The sequence below is a fragment of the Muscardinus avellanarius genome (assembly GCF_963383645.1).
Source record: "Muscardinus avellanarius genome assembly, chromosome: 10".
NCBI classification, from domain to species: domain Eukaryota; kingdom Metazoa; phylum Chordata; class Mammalia; order Rodentia; family Gliridae; genus Muscardinus; species Muscardinus avellanarius.
The window spans coordinates 50,193,506-50,214,260 of record NC_137796.1 but is presented as its reverse complement, the minus strand read 5'-3'; the positions used below and the strand labels follow the sequence as shown (position 1 = coordinate 50,214,260).

Below are 20,755 nucleotides of genomic sequence, written 5' to 3'. Positions count from 1 at the left end.
ATAAAATAGAAAGTAGGTCTGGGAGTGTAGCCTAGAAGTAAAAAAGCCTCTGGGTTCTATCCCTAGCACCACAAAAAAAAAAAAAAAAAAAAAAGGGGGGAAAAAGTTACCTAAGATCATTAAAACACTGAAGTAGGCTGCTTAGGAGATGTTTGCAAAGGCAGCGAACAGATGCCTGCACCAGTGGGACTGAAGGAATCTTTCCTTCTTAAAGATGTCTATGGGGCTTCACAGAATAACCAGGCTCTTTGAAAAACAATCACATCAACTGATGCCTATTTTAATTATCCATGCAAATAGAATATACTGAAATGCTTATGCAGATACCAATATGTAAGGGAAAAAAGTGTAACATGTTAAGTTAAACACTGTGGCATACCTATAACCCTTGCACTTGGGAAGTTGAGACAGGTTCCAGGTCAGCCTCAGCAACTTAAGAATTAAAAATAAAACAGAGCCAAGCCTGGTGGCTCATGCTTGTAATTCTGGTGCTTGAGAGGTTGAGAGAGGACTGCAGGTTCACAGCCAGCCTCGGCTACTTAGTGAGACCCTGTTTCCAAACAAAAACAAAAAATAGGGCTATGGTATAGCTCGGTGGCAGAATGCCCATGGGTTCAAATCCCTAGTTCTGTGAGAGAGAAAAACAGGCAGGTATTTACTTCAAAGGATTAGGGCCCATTTTTCTGGTCTTATTCTTGCAGTACCGAGCATCAGACTAACGCCTTCTGCCTCTGACCCTAACCCTTTGGGTCTCAGTTTAAGTTTTTCAACACTTTCTTTTTTGGTACTAGGGATGAAATCCAGGGGTATTCTACCTCCCAACTACACCCTAAGTCCTATTTTTTATTATTTTGAAACAGGGCCTGAGTTGCAAAGGGCCTAAGTAGCTGAGGCTGTCTGCAAATCTGATCCTCCTAAACGCTAAGATTACAAGCCACACTTCTCTTTTTTGCAATACTGGCAATGCAATCCAGGAGCATTCTACCTCAGAGCTACATGCTCAGCACTATTTTTTATTATTTTGAAACAAGGTCTCACTGAGTTGCAAAGTTAGAGTAGCTGAGGCTGGCCATGAACAGAGACCTATCTCAGCCTCCCAAGTGTGCACCACCACGCCTGGATCAATTTTTTTTTTTTTTTTTTTTTTTGCAGTACTGAGGATGGAATTCAGGGGCATTCTACCTCTAAGCTACACCCCCAGCCCTCTATTTTATTATTTGGGAACAAGGTCTGAGTTGCAAAGGGCCTTACTAAGCGGTAGCTAAGGATTACACGTTCAAGACCAGCCTAAGCAACTTAGACCTTTCAAAATAAAACAGAAACCAGGCATAGTGGCACATGCTTGTAATCCTAGTACTTGTGAGGCTGAGACAGGAGAATCATAGGCCTATCGCTAGCCTTAGCAATCTATGAGGCCCTCTGTAACTTAGTCATACCATTTTAAAATAAAAAAAATAGAAAGCCAGACATGGTGGTGCATGCTTGTAATCCTAGCATTTGGGAGGTTGAGACAGGAGAATCAAGGTTCGAAGACAGCCTCAGCTACTTAGTGAGGCCCTTTGCAACTCAGTGAGACCTTTTCAAAATAAAAAAAAAATAGGGCTGGAGGTGTAGCTCAGAGGTAAGACTGTCCCTGGGTTCCATCCCCAGTACAACAGAAAATTGGGCTGGGAGTGGAGCTCAGAGGTAGAATGTCCCTGGGTTCTACCCCCAGTAAAACACACACACACACACACACACACACACACACACACACACACACACACACACACCCCAGCATGGAGCTAAGTGTGGTCACACCTGCTTGTAATCCCAGAGGTAGAATGTCCCTGGGTTCTACCCCCAACACACACACACACACACACACACACACACACACACACACACACACACACACAGAGCATGGAGCTAGGTGTGGTCACGCCTGCTTGTAATCCCAGTACTTGGGAGGCTGAGACAGGATTGAAGGTTTGCAGCCAGTCTCAGAAACTTGAGACCCTCTGCACCTGAGACCCTGTTTCAAAATAAAGAATAGAAAATAGGACTGGCTATGGGTGTAGTTTGGGGGTAGACTGTCCCCAATTTCCATTCCTAGTACTGCAAAAATAAAATGAAATAAAATAAGGTTGGGGGTATAACTAAGCGGTAAAATGCCCCTGAGCTCAATCCTCAGTACCACTAAATAAAAAACTCTCTCCAACTAGAATAAGCTTGCTTGGGCAGGTCTCTCTGAGAATGTTGTCAAACTTGCTGGAATTTCCTCAGAACTCCTAATTCCCAGCATCTTTCCATCTCTGGCCCACCCAGCTTCTCTCAGGACAGGGCCTGCATTTCCTGAGGGCCTGGAACTGTGCCCTGGCCTGCCTACAACTTGACATAAAAGGAGAAAGGGACTCCAACACACCCTAGAATCCCAGTAAATGTTATATTTATTTTCCAAACAATTTTATTGAAATGTGCCAAGAGTACATGGGCAGCACAAATGAACAGGGAAAAAAAATCACATGTACAATAATTTTTAAAAAGTGAAGGTTAATTTTGGGAGATTATCAGTTCCCCTCTCCCTCCCCCTCCAAACTTCCTGCATTTTCATTATGGGTAAGCCTCTACTAACCTATCATTTAAAAAAAGGAATACAAGAATTTTTGCAAAAAAGGAAAAAAACCAAACAGCATAAAGGAAAGAGAAATGTTTTCCTGCTTGGGTGGGACTCTTCCTGGGCCCTTAAAAATTAGGAGGCATGCTGAGCAGTGGAGAAGCACAACTTCAGAGTATAAGGGTACGGGCCATCTGCAAAGGAGAAGAGAAGTAAGTGTGGTTGGGCCTTTCTCTGGAGGATCCCCCTCCCAGTTCCCCTCATTTTTGCACCCACTTCCCACTTTCTACAGTTCAACTACAGGGTGTCTATTCGAGACTTAAAAATTCAATTGAGACTTAAAAGATCAAGCTAAATAACACAAGGTATCTCCCCTCTATTCCCTCACACCCATGCAGGGGCAGATTTCTTATCCCCTTAGCTGGCTCAAGCAATAGGCCTGGCCCAGTAACAGAAGGCAACTTTTCTTTGCTGCCTAGGAGAGGCCCTTTTCTGGGTGTGGCTTATGCCAGCCTCTTACTAGAGACAGACAGCTCCCTGGAGGGAGAGCCCGGGCAACTCCCAAGCTGGGGGAGTGATGGCAGCAAGAGTCAGATGGGCCTTCCCAAGAGAAGCACCATCAGGCTGCTCCCCTGGTGACCAGTCCCCCTGCCTGTGTCACAGGAAGGAAATCTCTTGGGCCCTATTCTCAATGGCAAGAAGGATGCCACTGGCCCGAAGCCAGACAACCCATCAAGCTGCCAGGGGAATAACTGCAGGACACACAGACACTCACTTGGGTTTTTCATCTGGTAATGGTTCAGGAAGCCCAAGGTCTCCAGGGCATCACTCTTGGATTCCCATTCCAGCAGCCCAGAGGAGCTGCGCTCACCTGAGGGGAAAGCAAAGGTTTTAGGCGGATCCAACAAACTAGGCAGGTGCCCACCAACAACCAAGGAATCGGGAAGACAGGCACACTTACTTTTGCCTGAGAATACTTTCACAGAAGTTGGCCGCTTCACTCCCAGTTCGTCGCAAATCTGCAAGATACGGTAAGAAATTCAATCCAACCATACCAACTCCTAGGTATCTTTCCAAAGGGACGGAAACCAGAGAATTACAATAACATATGCACACCCTTATTCACAGTTCAATTCACAATAGTCTAATTATGGAACTAACCTAGGTTTCCATCAACAAATGAATGGATTACAAAATTGTGGGATATACATGATATGGAATTCTCAGTAATAAAAAACAAAATTTGCCAGGCGTGGTGGCGCACGCTTGTAATCCCTGCACGAGACAGGAGGATCGCACAGGTTCGAAGCCTGCCTCAGCTACTTAGTGAGGCTCTCAGCAACTTAGTGAGACCCTGTTTCCAAATAAAATATAAAAAAGGTCTGGGAGCATAGCCTGGAGGTAGAGAGCACCTGGGGTTCCAGCCCCAGTACCACCAAAAAAAAAAAAAAAAAAAAAAAAAAAAAAATTATGTCATTTGCAGGAAAAAGCATGCACTTGGGAGAACATTATGTTAAGTGAGGCTACCTAGTCACAGAAAGTGAAGAAGGGCCACAAGTTTCCTCTAATATGTGGAAGCCAGGGAGGAACTGAGATAGCAGAGGGGCTTCAGATAATGAAAATTATCAGTGGAACCAGGGAGGTGGTCTAGGGGAAGGGGGGAGGGATCAATGAAGGAGTTACTCCCACTGACATTATGTACATGTGTGAGAATACTAATTATTCTCAGTACCCTGTATGGGGAAGAGGGATAGTGGGGAGGGAGCCAAGAGAAAGCTTGTCAAGTGCTGTGTGCATTTATGTCACTATCACTGATTTACATTTTGATGCGAAACTATAATACACCTATAAAGTGTATGAAAACATGTTAAAAACTTAATCAACAGCTGGGCGTGGTGGCGCCTGCTTGTAATCCCCGCGGCTTGGGAGGCTGAGAAAGGAGGATCATGCAGGTTTGAAGCCAGCCTTAGCTGGCTTAAGAGACTCGTTTCCAAATAAAATATAAAAATAGGTCTGGGAGTGTAGCCCGGAGGTAGACCTCTGGGTTTCAATCTCTAGTACCACCAAAAAAACTTAATACTCTTTTTTTTTTGGGGGGTGGTACTGGGGGTGGAATCCAGGGGCTTTTCTACCTCCGGGCTATACTACCAAGACCTATTTTGTGCTTTATTTGGAAACAGGGTCTAAGTTGCCGGAACCTCACTAAGTACCTGAGGCTAGCTTCGAGCCTAAGCAATCCTTTCTCAGCCTCCCAAGCGCTGGAATTACAAGGTACACTAGTACACCTGGCTTAATAAATACTCTTTTTTTTTTTTTTGGTGGTACTGGGGTTCCTGGAAGCCCTTCTACCTCCGGGCTACACCCCCAGACCCATTTTTACATTTTTTTATTTGGAAACAGGGTCTCCCAAGCCAGCACGCGCGGCTGGCTTTGAACCTGCGCGATCCTCCTGTCTCTGCCTCCCAAGCGCGGGGATTACAAGCGTGCACCACCACGCCCGGCTAATAAATACTCTTAAATAAAAAAAGAAATTCAGGAACACAAAGACCACACAAGGGGGAATTTTTTTGTGTGTGTGGTACTGGGGATGGAACCTAGAGGCATTCTACCTCCGAACTATACCTCCAGCCCCGTTTTCTTTCTTTCTTTCTTTTTTTTTTTTTTGTGGTAATGGGGTTCCTGGAAGCCCTTCTACCTCCGGGCTAAACTACTAGACCTATGTTTACATTTTTATTTGGAAACAGGGTCTCCTAAGCCAGCGCACGCGGCTGGCTTCGAACCTGCACGATCCTCCTGTCTCTGCCTCCCAAGCGTGGGGATTACAAGCATGCGCCACCACGCCCGGCTCCAACCCCATTTTCAAGAATTATTTTGAAACAGGGTGTCACTGAGTCGCAAAGGGCCTAAGTAGGAGCTGAGGCTGTCTTCGAACCGCGACCCTCCTATCTCAGCTTCCCAAATGGTGGAATTACAAGTGTGCGCCAAAACACCCCACTACAAGGGGGAATTTGAGAAAACTAAGATTAATTTTTTTGGAGAAATGGATACTCCTTAAGAAGTCATCGTGACATAAAAGACTATGTTGCCAAGAACCGGTAAACTGCTTTTCAGCAGTTTCAGTCGCTATGTGGGTATGCAGACACTATTATCGAGTGGCAGAGCAACATGAGGCCAGAATAAGGTCCAAAGCACAACTCTGGCCAGGGGCAGTGGTACACACTTGTAATCCCAGTACTTAGAAAGCTGGCACAGGAGCATCGTAGGTTCAAGGACAGCCTCAGCAAGCAGTAAGAATCTCAGCAACCTAGGTACACCCTATTTCAAACCCAAAAATAAAAAGGGCTGGGGTATGTACTGTAGCTCAGAAGTAGAATGCCCCTAGATTCAATCCCTAGAACAAAACAAACAAACAAAAAGCCAACATCAAAGTATAAATCTTCCTTCTTCCTCCCAGGCCAGCTGCTCTATTCTCTGCTGGGGCTTTCCAGGGCCCTACCTCCTGATATTATCTACACACCCTAAGGTCCTAGCAATGTGGATGACATAAGACTGTATTCTGATCACTGTATATGTGAAAGCTTTCCCAACAAACGAGCAGCTGGTTCCTGCTTGCCAAAAACACAGAGGAGCATGGGAACTCAAATTGTTCCTCAAAGTATAGTGTCATCCTTACCTTGTCTTAGACTGTGATCATGGATTCCCATTTGTCCCGGTCTCTGCTGTATCCCCAACACCCAATTCAGAGTACAGCAAGTACAGAGCAGAAATAACTGATCATATTTGAACAAACAGTGGGTGGTCTACTCAGACAGCTGTCCATGGCCTCACCTCGAAGAAGTTCTCCTCAGTCACCTCCAGTGGAGCATTGAAGAAGTGCAGCACATTGCTGGGGTGCTGGATGCGGTTCTTAGCTGCCTGTTCTGGGGTTGAGAACCGATTGTTCCTTGATTCACTGAAGTCTTTGTAACTGCAGGACCCATCTTCTAGCCCGTATGACTGGCCGGGCATAATGGCTGGTTGCTTAGAGACACTGATGAAGAAAGGGGATGTTAGTCTCTAAATTATCGCCTAAGTCATAGATCCTAAAGTGGGAGCCCACCCAGAAGGCACTGGAATGAAAAATGTGTACATAAAATGAAGCAATTTGTCATTATCTATATGCTTAATGTTTGGTTTCTAGTGGAGCGCTGAGTTTTTTTTCTGAAAATGGGGTGGTAAGCCAAATAAATCTGGGAAGCTCTACCCAAAGCCCTCCACTATGGCCTCCCTTGCAGAGGTTCAGCCAGTCCCACCCGATGCCCCATGCCTCAGGGATCACTGCTCCACAGCTGCCACACCCCATTCTAGCCTGAAGGAGTACCTCAGTCTCCTGTACTTCTCTGGGTCCAACACCTCTCCTGTCCCTCTCCAACCCTCCTTTGCCTGAGATGACAGCACCTACCAGACATTCATCTTCTGCCCAAACATGAAGTTGTTGTTGAGGTGAGTAATGGCTCGGTCAACAGCGTAGCCATCAGCCATTTCCACCATGGCGGCCCCCGGCTTGCTTTTCATGAACTTCACCTTGGGGAGAACAGCCTCAGTAAAACCATCAAGCCACTAGGGCTTTCTCCTACCCTTTTCAAGTTAGTAAAGCCGGGCTTGGTGGCGCACGCTTGTAATCCCAGCATTCAGGAGGCTGAGACCAGAGGATTGCGGTTCGTGGACAGCCTTAGCTACTTAGTGAGACCCTCTGCAACTTAGTGAGACCCTGTTTCAAAATAAAGAATAAAAATAGGGCAGGAGGTATAGCTCGGAGGTCGAATGCCCCTGGGTTCTGTCCCCAAACCCCCCCACACACAAAAAGTTAGTAGCAATCAGACCTGCTCTGGTTCTGGAATGCCATTTCCTTACTTATGAACAGAAATCAGAACCACCTAAAAACAACCCTGGTCACTGTTGAGTGCTCAACCCGAGGTGGGCAGCAGAGATTAGGCAGCATTTTATTGACTGCAGGGCACAACACATTTGATAAGCTCAACACAAGACTGTGCAAAATGAGAAAGCAAGTCATTTTTATCAGTTGTTACATGGGCCTGTCTCTTCACTGTCATAATGTGAAGGATGTTTCTGTTGTTCTTGTGTGGCACTGTGGTAATAGGGATTAAACCCAGGGGCATCCTACTTTCAAACTACATCCTCAGACTTATTTATTTTGAAACATAGTCTTGCTAAGTAGATAAGTTGCTGATACTTTCCTTCAACCTACAATCTTCCTGTCGCAGGCTCCCAAGTACTGGGATTACAGGCATGCACCACCATGGATGCTTTCTACAGTGCTGGGGATCAAGCCCACAGTCTTGCTGAGGCTGGCAAGAACCCTACCACTGAGCTATTCCCAAGCACGGGGGGGATGTCTTTATGTGGATAATGTGTAGAGAAGAGAGTAGCATAGACTAAACAAGTCTACCTAGCTCCAGATCCTGCTTCCACAGAAAAATTGTGTGTTGGGGAAATGGAGGATTAAACTCTTCTTACTCTCCCAATTTATTAGATTGTGAAAACACAAATTATAATACATAAAGCACCTTTAGCAGAGCTCAATACATAAAGATAAAAATGTATGTGTATGCCGGGCGTGGTGGCGCACGCTTGTAATCCCCGCGCTTGGGAGGCGGAGACAGGAGGATCGCGCTGGTTCGGAGCCAGCCGTGCTGGCTTAAGAGACCCTGTTTCCAAATAAAAAGTATAAAATAGGTCTGGGAGTGTAGCCCGTGGGAGTGTATCCCGGAGGTAGAAGGGCTTCCAGGAACCCCAGTACCACAAAAAAAAAAAAAAAAAAAAAAAAAAAATTTATGTGTATTAACTGCTATTTGTGATGGCCAAGCCAGGGCTAAGACACTCAAAAACCCACCTGTCGCAGGTAGGCAGGCAGGCAGCCACCATCCAGCCCCGGCCAACTGTCCCACAGGTATGCAGGAAGGCCCAATACTGCCAGATCTCAGGTTTTCCAGAGAAAATCTTTACAGATGGTCTTTATATTGTGTAACTTCTTATAAGTTTTATATTTATATTCATGTTTTAAGCTGGGCATGGTGGCACATGCTTATAATCTCAGTACTTGGGAGGCTAAAACGGGAGGATTGCAGGTTCACAGTCAGCCTCAGCTACTTAGTGAAGCCATCTGCAACTTGGTGAGATCCTACTTCAAAATAAAGAATAAAAAATAGGGCTGGGGGTGTAGCTTGGAGATGAATGCCAGAGTTCAATCCCCAGTACCACACACATATTAAAAATTAGTGAGTTCCTAATGCTTTTTTTTGGTGGTACTAGGGATGGAACCCTTCTACCTCTGGGCTACACTCCCAGACCTATTTTTATATTTTATTTGGAAACAGGGTCTCTTAAGCCAGGGAGCCTGGCTTCGAATCTGCGAGATCCTCCTGTCTCCGCCTCCCAAATGCAAGGATTACAAGCGTGCACCACCATGCCCGGCTTTATTCTTTATTTTCAAACAGGGTCCCACTGAGTTGCAAAGGGCCTCACTAAGCTGAGGCTGTCTTGAACCCGGGTCCTCCAGTCTCGGCCTTCCAAATGCTGAGATTACAAAGTATGTGCCATCACAACCGGTTTAAGTCCTAATGCTTTTAAGCAACAATATTCTAGACTCTACCACTGGTGATGTGAAAGGAAAACAAATAACACAAGACTCCCAGTGAGTGTGACTGCCTGTGGCAGGTTCCTGCACTACCAAATCACCCACTATGGGCAGGCCTGCTTCCCATTGCTTCCCAGCAAGCTGAGCCTCCAGGTCTACAGAAAACCAGCCAACCCAGCAGACGCTCACCTTCTCCACATTGCCATACAAGCAGAAGACGTTGAAGACTCGATCACAGTTCATCTTAGATTGATCCAAGCCATAGACCATGAGCACGGGGCTGTCGGCGTGGGGGCCGTACTCAGGTGGTGGGGGAGGGGGTGGGGGGTGCCCATACTGGGGACCGTAGCGGCTTGGGCCCCTACGGTGACCCCCCACTGGTGGGCCCATCCGTCTCCCTTCGTAGTGAGGTGGGGGGGGGCCGTAGCCCTCATCATGGTAATGGCTGTGGTACCCACCGTGGGGCCCTCCTGGGGGATGGGAAGGAAAGAGAGGGAGGACGGGTGAGAATTTGCGCGGCGGACGGCGGGCAGGGGCACAGGAGCCACGGGAGTCCACGGAGGGGAACCCCCTGCCCTCACCATATTCTGCGGGGTGATCTCCCAGGAGAGGGGGCTGCCTCTGGCGTTTGTTGGGGTTACTGCCAGGGTCACCTGTAGACAGAGAAAACAGTCAGGAACTGAACTCAAGAAAGGGGCATCTCTCCCTTCTGACTATGGAAAGAGACTAATCTCAAAGATGCTCTGCTCCTTTGAGTTTCACCGCAAACCCTTTCCTTACAAGGGCTGCAGAAGTCTCCTTCCTATGTATGACCTGAACCGCTGTGGGCATGAAGCCCAGGACTAAAAACTAGAAAACTTTCCCTCCTGCCCACACCAAAGGAGCTGGTTCCTTTTTCCGTGAAGGATGAGGCCAGGTCCTGTGCCTGCTGGCTCTTTAATCTGCCCTGGCACCAGCAAGAAGGCCCAGCAGTAAGGCCCTCTGGGAATACTATTAGCAACTATAGGGCTGATATACTACAAGGCCAAGAGTAGCTTTATAAAAGATTCCCAATAAAGGAGAAAGGCTAAGAGCACAAAAATACCCCCCCAAAAAATAAAACAAACAAAAAAACAGGATAAAACATGGCCCCCAAAGCTAAGTCTAGGGCCCTCTATCTCCCATCACTTCAATCCCAGACCCAATCACCCTTCTCCCCACCCGAACCACATTCAGCCCGAGTAGACAGACTGTAGGAGCTGACGAGCAGGGGAACGGTAGAATCATTCAAGTGAGCAGTCATTTACAAGGCATCAACGTTCTCAGACCCAACAGTGGCGCAGTCACCCCCCAGCCCAGCTGCAGTACACCACCACGGCCATCAATTTAGCGCTTAAGTGGCAGACACTGGACTAAGCGCTTTACAGACGTCACAGCTTCTTGAATTCCTCACAACAACCCTATGAGGTAGGTAGGTACTAATGTTTTAACCCCATTTTACAGATAAGAAAACTTTTAACTCAGCAGTTAAGACACGTTGGCCCAAGGTCACAGAGCAAGTTAGTGGCAGGGCCAGGATTTGAACCCTGGACTGGCTGACTCCAAAACCCAGGGCTCGAAACCAATGCCTTTTCCTGCCACCTGACCTGGGTTTATTTTCTTTCCAACAATCAAGTCATTACAAAGATGGAAAAGGGTTACTTACAGCAGAAGTACAGAGTACAATGTCCATTTGTCACAAAAAAAAATCTGTATTTTCTCTTACCATTGGACGCTTCAACAGTGAGTTAGCACAGTTCTGAAAGATGGCGTCCCATCAAACATACACTGCGACCCTGCATCACATGGTTTTACAGTCATAAATACAAGTTACGGTATACATCCGCTACATTTTTAAAATCGATTTAAAAGTTCAATGTTTTGATTAAATCACAAATGGCTCACAGATGTTCTGTCCTCAGAAGATATCAGAAAAGTGGAAATAAAGGTGTATGAAGTGGGTAGTGTCCCTCCGTGTTGTCACCTCCTCACATTGTGTGCTGCAGTGCGGTGGTGCGGTGCTTCTGGCTGTGTAGCGCTCCATGTGCGTGTCTCCTGGTATGAAGTGTGCCAGTGGCCCCACTATGCCCGCGCTTTTGGCCTTGGTAGCACGCCCGATTACCCACCAGCAGGTAACTGTGTGCCTCTGAGCTGTTTGGTTGTCTGGTTTTAGGTCTGTTTTGGTTTTTTGATTTTTTTTTTTTGTAGTTGTGGATTAAGCTTTTTTTTTTTTTGGTTTGTTTCTGATCTCCAGTTGGTGCAGATAATGTTGGCAGCCGGTGACTGCAGAAAAAATAAAAATATCAAAACATAAAAAATAAAAAAAGGCCCTCCCCAAACCAAAGGACTTAAAAAGCAAAACCCATTATGGCGAGGAATGGAGAGAGGATCCTATTGTCTTGGAGGCCCATGGAATCTACTTCAGTCTACGAAACGTTCTCCGAAAAGAGCACCGCTGGCTGGCTGAGAGTTCTGTTCTCTGTGTTTCCTAGTTCTGTGTACATTCTTGGGTTCAAGTTTGCTTGGATTTTGACTTTAAAAAAAAATGTTTAGTAAAAAAGCAGTGTCTGCTGCCATGTTGCGTCTCTTTCTCTCTTTGTCTCTGTCTGTCTCTGTCTCTGTGCTTGTAGCTGTTCCTTGGAGCGCGGTGTGGTGTTCTTGATGTAGTGAGCTCAAGTCTGCGGCTGTTTGGCTGTTTCTGGGGACGTGGTGGAGGCTGCATGTTCTGTTCTCTCCAGGAAGAGCTAGTGGTTTTCTACCCTGTGTGTTGGTGAGCAATGTGCAGAGGCAGAGCCGCTGAAGTATGGTTCCTGAGGGGGTGGCGAAGCACCGCCCTCACTCCAGGTTGCCTCATCAGCCCTCGATTTTGGGGCCCCAGCCTTGGGGCGGCCAGAGCTGAGAGGCATCAAAACCAATGCACAGCCAGCCCCTGCCACTAGCCCCTGCCGGTCTGCACATCTTCTAAATGTTCCTTGGAGAAGAAATGGTTGGTTGCCATGTTTCTGTTAGCAGTCATGTAATGCCATTGCCCGCTCTGGTACATTCACTTGGTCACCAATTTGCCTCTGATTTTTGGAGGGAGCAGCCAGGCCCACAGAGCCCATTGTGAGGGTCCTGGGGAGAGTCTAGCCCACCCAGCCCACTGCTTTCTCAGCTGCAAGGGCAAGCGAGACAGGCCTGCCTAGGAGCCTCTGCGATGTCAGCAATCAGCCTCTGCCCTCAGCCCATGGCCCAGTCCGACGGATCAGACCAAGAGATGGATGGTCTTGCTGATTTTCAGAGGGAGTGCCGCTGTTTTTCAAAAGCAATCCTCCACCTTTCCTGCCTACCATTCTTGGTAGACACTAGGAAATGGGTTGTCCATTTGGGCCCCCTGAAGAGTTGTTGCGTCCCCTCTACAAATGAGGTGAGGGATGTCCGCCCTGGTCCAATCCAGAGTGGCTGACCTCCACAAGGTCAGCTTGCTCAAAGGCTCTGCTGTGAAAGCCCAGCAGCCTTCATCACCTCCTCCTCCATCTGCCAACCCACAATCAAACCCTCTCAACAGCAGAGAACATGAGGACCATTCCTGACCCAAAGGGAATGAATGGAGAGTCAATGACTGACGAGGCTCTAGAAGTAAGCAACAAAACCCAGCTAGGAGCGGCTACTGGTTTCTAAGCCCCTTCCCATGCCTCATGCTTGGTGAGGCTCTGCTCCCCACCCTGTCCAAGTCTCAGCCTGGACTCTGAACCCTCAGCAGCACCAGAGAGTCCCAAGCACAGGACCTGTATAAGCCCCGCATTCGCCATCTACCACTGGGTTGTCTTTTCCAGGAGCTGACTCCATGGCCCTCCCATGTCCACAGGGAGCCCAATGGCATTACATAACCTTGAGCCCGGGTCTATGAAGTGCACTAGTCGAGTGAAGGCGAGGCAGGTGTGTGTAGAACAAAGTGGCCATCAGGATTACCTTGTCCACTGAGGTTGGGGTTTGTGTAATCCCAAGTATCTTGATCATTCTTGAACACATTCAAGCGTGTAGGCTGTAAGGACAAGACACAGCTTGATATTAGCCAAGCCCCATCTCACCTAGAAGCTGATGGGGGAGTTACTTCCCAAACCTACCTTTGCATATTCGATCTTCAGAGTGCAACAGCCAGAATAGATGTCAGCCCCATTGAGTGAGGCCTTAGCCCGTTGGGCACTTTGCACAGAGTCAAATGTGAATTAAGTTAAGGAAGAACCCATTATGGGAATTCTTTAGGAAAGGCTTCCGGTTGTCCTAAAAAGTAATGAATTCAAAGCAGCCCCCAAAGACTGATATATGTGTGTTCTGGGGCAGCTCATCACCCAATGCCTCAGGTAGAAAGCAAGTGCTATGGAGATAAACAGCAGTGCGGTTGGGGGTGGGGAGGAATGGGAGGCACTACCCACAGCACTCTAGTGATCTGTACCCTCACCCCAGCACCAGAATTGGCAGCAACCTCCTCAGCCACCTTTAAGCCTCACCTTCATTCCAGTTCTCACTTCTGCTGCTGTCTCTTAAAAATGGCAACTACCTCTGTGCAAAGTTAATTCGATTATCCCCTTGGCCTAAAGTACTTCAATGGTTCCTCACAATATTACTCTCCAGAATGCTCCAATAACTTCTCCCAATCTTTAACAAAACCCTTTCCCCCTTGTCAACATTATGTCGTTGGCACCCCCTCCATACCTCATCACTTTGGCAGAGACCACTTCCTCCCTCCACCTAGAGTATCAGGCTCTAAATAGGACAGTATGTCCTTGGGGACCTGCCCAGATTTCCTTTCGTACTCTTCTTGCAGCTGATTGTGGTGGCACATGCCTGTAATCCCCAGTACTTGGAAGACTGGACAGGATGAGGGCAGGTTTGAGGCCAGCATCAGCAACTGATACATTTCCCCCCCATATTATCTCATGACCCATTATTTCTCTTAAGACTTCATTGTCCACGGTGGTGTGCAAACCTGTAATCCCAATACTGTTTCCTTTGTAGCAACAGGATTGAACCTAGGAGCATTCCAATTCCAAGATATACCCCCAGCCCTATTTCTCTTATTTATTTATTTATTTTTTTTGCGGGTCTGGGGATGGAACCCAGGGGCATTCGACCTCCGAGCTACACCCCCTGCCCTATTTTTTATTATTTATTTTGAAACCGGGTCTCACTGAGTTGCAGAGGGCCTCACTAAGTAGCTGAGGCTGTCCCCGAACCGCGATCCTCCAGGTCTCAGCCTCCCGAATGCTGTGATTGCAAGCGTGTGCCACCATGCCCGGCTTATTTCTCTTATTTTGAAATAAAGTCTAAGTAGCTGAGGCTGTTCTCTAACTGTTCTCTACTGTCTCAGCCTCCGAAGTACTGAGGATTACAAGTGTATGCCACTATGTCCAGCTTAATTCACTACTTGAGAGGCTAAGACAGAAAGACTGCCAGTTAGAGGCCAGCTTAGAAACTTTTTGAGATCCTGTTTTGAAATAAAAAATAAAATAGGGCGGGGGGGGGGTGTGCCTTCAAGGTATAATGCTTAAGTTCAATCCCCAGTACCACACAAAAATGAACAAAAAAGGGCTGGGAGGTTAGCTTAGCATTCCATCCAACAACAACAAAAAACTTACAGTGTCAGCCAGGCATGGTGGTACATGTGTGTAATTCCAGTACTTGGGAGACAGGAGGAGAAAAGGTTTTGAGGCCAGTCTCAGCAACTTAGTGAGACTCTGTTCCCAAATAAAAAATAAAACAAAGCCAGGAGTGGTGGCACATACTTGTAATTCCAGCATTTGGGAAGATGAGAAAGGAGGATCTAGGTTCATGGCCATCCTCAGCTACTCAGTGAGGCCCTTTGCAATTCAGTGAGACCCTGTTTCAAAATAAAAGAAAAAATTGGGCTCGGGATATAGCTTGGAGGTAGAATGCCCCTGGGTTCCATCTCAGTACTGGGGGGGAGAGGGGCGCACATGCTAAGGTGTGGCTTGGAGACAGAATGCCCTAGGTTCAATCATCAGCAGTTGCCCCTCTTTAAAAAAAAAAAAAAAAAAAAACACCCAAAGCCCAAATTATACCTTGTCGGCTGTGGTGGTTGCACATTTGTAATCCAAGTATTTAGGAAGGCAGGATCACAGGTTCAAAGCCAGCCTCAGCAACTTTGTGAGGCTCTCAGCAACTTATCAAGACCCTATTTCCAAAGACCCACCTGGAAGGCTTTCCCTCCCACAATCCTTGTGCCCTTCCCTTTCCAACTTGGGCCTGGCAGAATGGCTCCTGTAAAGAAGGGTGGCACAAAGAAGGGCTGTTCTGTCTGCCATCAACGAGGTGGAGACACAGGAGTACACTATAAATATTCACAAGCGTATCTATGTACTGGGTCTCAAGAAGCATGCCCCTCGGGCACTCAAGAGATCTGCAAATTTGCCATGAAGGAGATCGGGACTCCAGTTGTGCGTGTTTATACCAGGCTCAACAAAGCTGTCTGGGCCGAAGGAATAAAGAATGTTTCTTATTGTATTCGTATGTGATTATCCAGAAAGTGTAATAAGAATGAAAATTCACCAAACTATATACTTTGGTCACCTATGTCCCTGCTACCACGTTCAAAAATTTGCAGACAGTCAACATGGACGAGAACTAACTGTTGACAGCCAAATAAAAGCTAAAAAAACTAAAGGAAAAAAAAGACCCTATTTCCAAATAAAATAGAGGTCTGAAGTTGTCAGCCCAGAGGTAGAAGGCCCCTAGGTTTCACCCTCAGTACCACATACACACATACAAAAAAGTATATGTAACACATATAAAAAATAAAATAGGACTGGAGGTTTAGCTCTGAGGTAGAACACGCTGGATTCAATCCCCATTACCAAAAAAGAAAATACTTGTTCTGTCACACCTTGTCTGACTCCTCATTGCTTCCCATCAAATAGTGAGCTCTATAAAGGCATTTGGTACATGGTAGGCATTTAGATGTATGCTGGCTCAAAGAATGTTCCCAAGACAAACCTTGTGAGAACCCCAAAGGAACACCCGTTTCCAATAAAGGATATTCCACCATGGCCTGGACTCCATTCTTTCGAAAAATGACAATTCTCTGGACAGGGCCACAAGGATTACAGATAGTGTAGAGAACATCCTGTAAAAGGAAACACAGGAAAGATGAAGGGGTCCTGGTGAAGTGACAGGAAGCAGCGAGGAGGAAGGAAACCCTGCAGAGGAGCCTACAGGAATGTCTGCTCACACACACCGTAGTTATGGAATAGATGGGATTCAGGATGGTAAAGAGAAGCACACTGTTAACACTCCGAGAATCATCCGAGTCCCCAGGGCGGGAGATCTTCTGGCTGGTAGAGTAATTGACAAAAGCTGGGTGGCCAGCAATGTAGATTTGGTTGTCGGCTGCGTAGTTCACTGCATTGCAAGCCCCCAACACATCTTCAAATTCCACGAGTGCTTGTCTTTTCTTAGGCATCACCACCACATAGCTGGGAGAGAGAATAATGAATTCCTCTGAAACCCTGTCAGTCATGGTTTCCTGATCACAACACCCATGCCATAGGTATAATTAAGTCATCACCACTCCTGACCAGCTCCTAACCCCTTCTCACTGGAGTCAGATGTCTCCCACAAACCCCAAGTCAGGTGTTTATCAAACAGAATGGGTAACATTCTGGGTTGGAATCCAGAACAGCTTTATTCATTCTTGTACTCCCAATACCTAGTATGCACCGAACATTCAGCAAATATTTGCAGAATGACAAACTGTTGACTACAAACTACAAGGCAGAAAAGAAAAGGACACGGAATGTGCTGTAAAATGTCTCAAAGTTCAATGACCAACACCAAGAGTCCTAAGAACCCTAAGGACCTAGCCTAGAATGACAAAATTGCTACTTCCAAACTAAAATCAAGTGATGCAAGGAACTGAATAACTCTTTGGAGACCCAACTCTTGATCTTTGTGCTCAGTACCTGATGGGTCCAAACTCTTGCAAGGCCTCCACAAGGTCAGCTTCTACCACACCATCAATCAGGCCCCTGATGTGGACAACTGGGGAGGCCGGGGTTTTGTGGGGGTCATCGTAGTTCTCCTGAAAAAGGAAATAAAAATGAGACCTCATTTCCTGCTATACAAATAGCAGCCCTCTGGTTCCTATGCCATTGGAGACCCAATCTGGTGTCAACCAAGAAGGATGTACAGGGCAGAAGAGGAACACAATTGAAGCCAGTCACATCAAAAGGCTTTTTGGTCCAGCAGAGCAACAGCCCCGAGTATTCAGCCCCTTGCTCATAGGCCGAATATTGAGGGCGGGGCGGGGGGGGGATGGGGAACTGGGGATCACCCAGGGCATTCTAACTCTGAGCTATATCCCCAAATCCTACCTTTTGTTTTGTTTTCAAACAGTCTCACTAGGTTGATGAAAGGCTCGCTACTTGCTGAGACTGTCCTTGAACCTGTAATCCTGTCTCAGGCTCTCAATTACTGAGATTACAAGTATATGCCACCAAGCCCAGCTGGCTGTAGCTTTTTTTTTTTTTTTTTTGGCGGTACTAGAGATTGAACCTTGGGCACTCTACCTCCAAGCTACACCCCAACCCCATTTTTTGTTCTTTATTTTAAAATAAAGTTGTAGAGGGTCTAAGTAGCTGAGGCTGGCCACAAACCGGTGATCCTCCTGTTTCAGCCTCCCAAGTACTAGGATTATAAGCAAGTGTCACCATGCCCAGCTTGGCTATAACTTGTTTTCTTCCCAGTACTGGGAATGGAACCCAGGAACATTCTATCTCTGAGCTACACCCTCAGCCCTATTTTTTAATTCTTTATTTTGAAACTGGGTCTCACTGAGCTACAAAGGGCCTAAGTAGCTGAGGCTGTCCTTGAAACTTGATCCTCTGGTCTCAGCCTCCCAAATGCTGGAATTACAAGCATGCACCACCACGCCCGGCCTATTTTTTTCCCCTTCATTTTGAAACAGGACCTAAGTAGTAGCTGAAACTGTGTGTGAACTATGATCCTCCTGTCTCAGCACCCCAAATACCTGGCTGATAAATACCCCAAATACTGTAGCTTTTAAGGAAGGCAAAATGAAGAAATCTTCTCTTACATTCCTCCCTAAACCCACCTCTCTTCTCTTCCTACTCAATCAACAGTGGCTTGGAGCCTGGTACAGTGGCACACATAACTTGGGAGGCTCAGACAGGAGGATCGCAGGTTCACTGCCAGCCTCAGCTACTTAGTGAGGCCCTCTGCAACTTAGTGAGACCCTGTTTCAAAATAAAGAATAAAAAATAGGGCTAACAGAATAGATCAGAGATAGAATGCCCCTGGGTTCCATCCCTAGTACCGCAAAAAAAAAAAAAAAAAAAAAAAAAGCTTGGAAAGGGGACAGCTGGCAGTAAAGGCTTGTAGCAGAGTGAACAATGATATGTACTTTGCAAGTGCCTCAGCTTCTCTGCCCTTTCTTTGCGCCTCAATGCATAGCCAAGCATAACTCTACCCTACCAGTTTCCCTCAAGTCCAGAGAGGGCAAATCAGTATGTGCCCCAAAACATGTAGCAGCCACCATAATCTTTTTTTTTTTTTTTTTTTTCGGGGTCTGAGAATAGAATCCAGGGGCATTCGACCTCCAAGCTACACACCCTGCCCTATTTTTTATCCTTTATTTGAAGCAGGGTCTCACTGCCTTGCAAGGGCCTAAGTAGCTGAGACTGTCCATGAACCACGATCCTCTGGTCTCAGCCTCCTGAACACTAAGATTACAAGTGTGTGCCACCATGCCCGGCTCACCATAATCTTAATGTCCGCAAACCTTTAATCTCTCTTCTACCAAAATATGCTTTGAGAAATGTTGCTAAACTAAGAAAAAAGCAGGTAGAGAAAACTCTAGTCCATACCACTAAGAACCAAGGTAGCTTCTTCTGGGGAAAGTTCTTTCCACTCACAGAGAAGCCTCTGGGACTCAGGAACAAAGTCACTTTCTCTTCCTTTTCTCTTGGGCTCTGGGCCCAACCTCTTGTCTCAGAATCACTGGACAGAAGCCATCCATGGAACAGGGTAGAATCAGATTCTATTTCAGGAATGAACCACAGAAACCCAAGAGGCACACCCTTCTAGTCTTTACCAGTCCTGAGCTCTAATTCTGTTCCTCATTGCTGTGTGGCCTAAGGTAATCACCCAAAATCTATTTGCCTGTTTCCTCCTCTGTAAATTGGTAATTCTGATACCTACCCCAACCTCAAACAGAGTTGGAGACTCAACAATGATGTCTTTTAAATATGTGGAACAAATCTCAGGAAGGCCATCGGCATTTAGTAACACCCTGTCTCCAAATTAAAAATAAAAATAGGATTGGGGATGAGGGTGTAGATCAGAGACAGTATGCCCTTGGGTTCAATTCCCAGTACCCCCCCACAACACAAAAAAGACTGAATCCCTCCTAACATGGCCACATGACCAGGGAATATTGCAGTTTGTCAACTCCCTGGATATTTTAAACAAATCTGTGATAGCTCTAACACGTGGCTTAAGATAAACGGCCAAGATGGCTTTTCATAAGTCTATCTTCCCAATTTCAATGGCCACAAAAATAGAAGTATTATTTTCCTGGGATTATATTGTCTCTCCGTTTTTCCCCCCTTTTCCTCTGTGGTACTGGGGATTGAGCCCAGGGGTATTCTACATCTGGGCTACACCCCCAGACCTATTTTATTTCCCTATTTGGAAACAAGGTCTCACAAAATTGCTAAGGCTGGCCTCGCGAACCTGTCGCTCTCCGGCCTCAGCCCCCATTTACAGGGATCACGGGCGCGCGCCATTCTCCACAAGCCAGTTTCTGTGGAGACTCGGCGCGACCGAGCTCAAACTGCGCCCGGGTGGGATTCCCCGCCCGGCGAGGCCGCCCACGCGCTCCCGCCCACGCGGCCGAGAGGGGCCAGCGCGCCTGCGCGGGGCCGGAGAAGCGCGATAAAGGAGGAAAGACGCCCGGCCGCGTGCCCGGCCCCCGCACGCCGGCCCGCGGCGCCTGCGCACTGCGCCGCCGCCGCGCCAGCCGCCTCCGCCCCCTCCGCCCCCAGCCGACGGCGCGCACGCGCACGCGCCTGTCCTCGCGCAAACCCCGCCGTTTGCCCAACGCCCGCCCCTCCCCCACCTCGTCCGCCGCGCGAGGGCCAGGGCGCGTGCGCAGAGGATTCCCCCAAAAATAAACCCCCTCAAAGTACGAAATTTCCCCTCCTTTCCCAGCGCCTAAAGCCCTGGCCTCACCCCGCCGCCGCCGCCCGCTGCCCCGGCTCCTCCGCCGCCGCCGCCGTGCTGGTCGCCGGCGTTGTCAGTCTTCAGCCGCTTCGGGGCCCGGCCGCCCTCACTGCCGCCGCCGTAGTAGCGGCCACCGCCGCCTCCGCCGCCCGCCGCCGCCATCTTCACCATCGCTCCCGACCGCCTCAGCTGCTCGTCCGGCTGCTGCCTCTGCTCCAGCCGCCGACGCCGCTTCTCCGCCCGGGGCAGCAGCCTCCGCGACATGG

General features: G+C 47.6%; 1 protein-coding gene across 2 annotated transcripts; it reads right to left on the bottom strand.

The window, feature by feature from the left end:
* Positions 1-2,731: 2,731 nt before the first annotated feature.
* On the bottom strand, positions 2,732-20,753 carry HNRNPL (heterogeneous nuclear ribonucleoprotein L; the record flags this gene model as incomplete). 2 transcript variants are annotated; one of them, XM_080702201.1, is made up of 13 exons in its annotated part: positions 2,732-2,790; positions 3,372-3,467; positions 3,558-3,615; positions 6,425-6,626; positions 7,038-7,159; positions 9,423-9,703; positions 9,815-9,886; positions 13,203-13,275; positions 13,358-13,459; positions 16,294-16,374; positions 16,486-16,723; positions 17,210-17,328; positions 20,499-20,753. In XM_080702201.1, 13 exons carry the CDS (start codon positions 20,751-20,753, stop codon positions 2,732-2,734), a joined length of 1,758 nt encoding a protein of 585 aa, XP_080558327.1. The 2 variants fall into 2 exon arrangements, with proteins under 2 accessions (XP_080558327.1, XP_080558326.1); XM_080702200.1 differs by having other exon boundaries at positions 9,423-9,886.
* Positions 20,754-20,755: the final 2 nt, after the last annotated feature.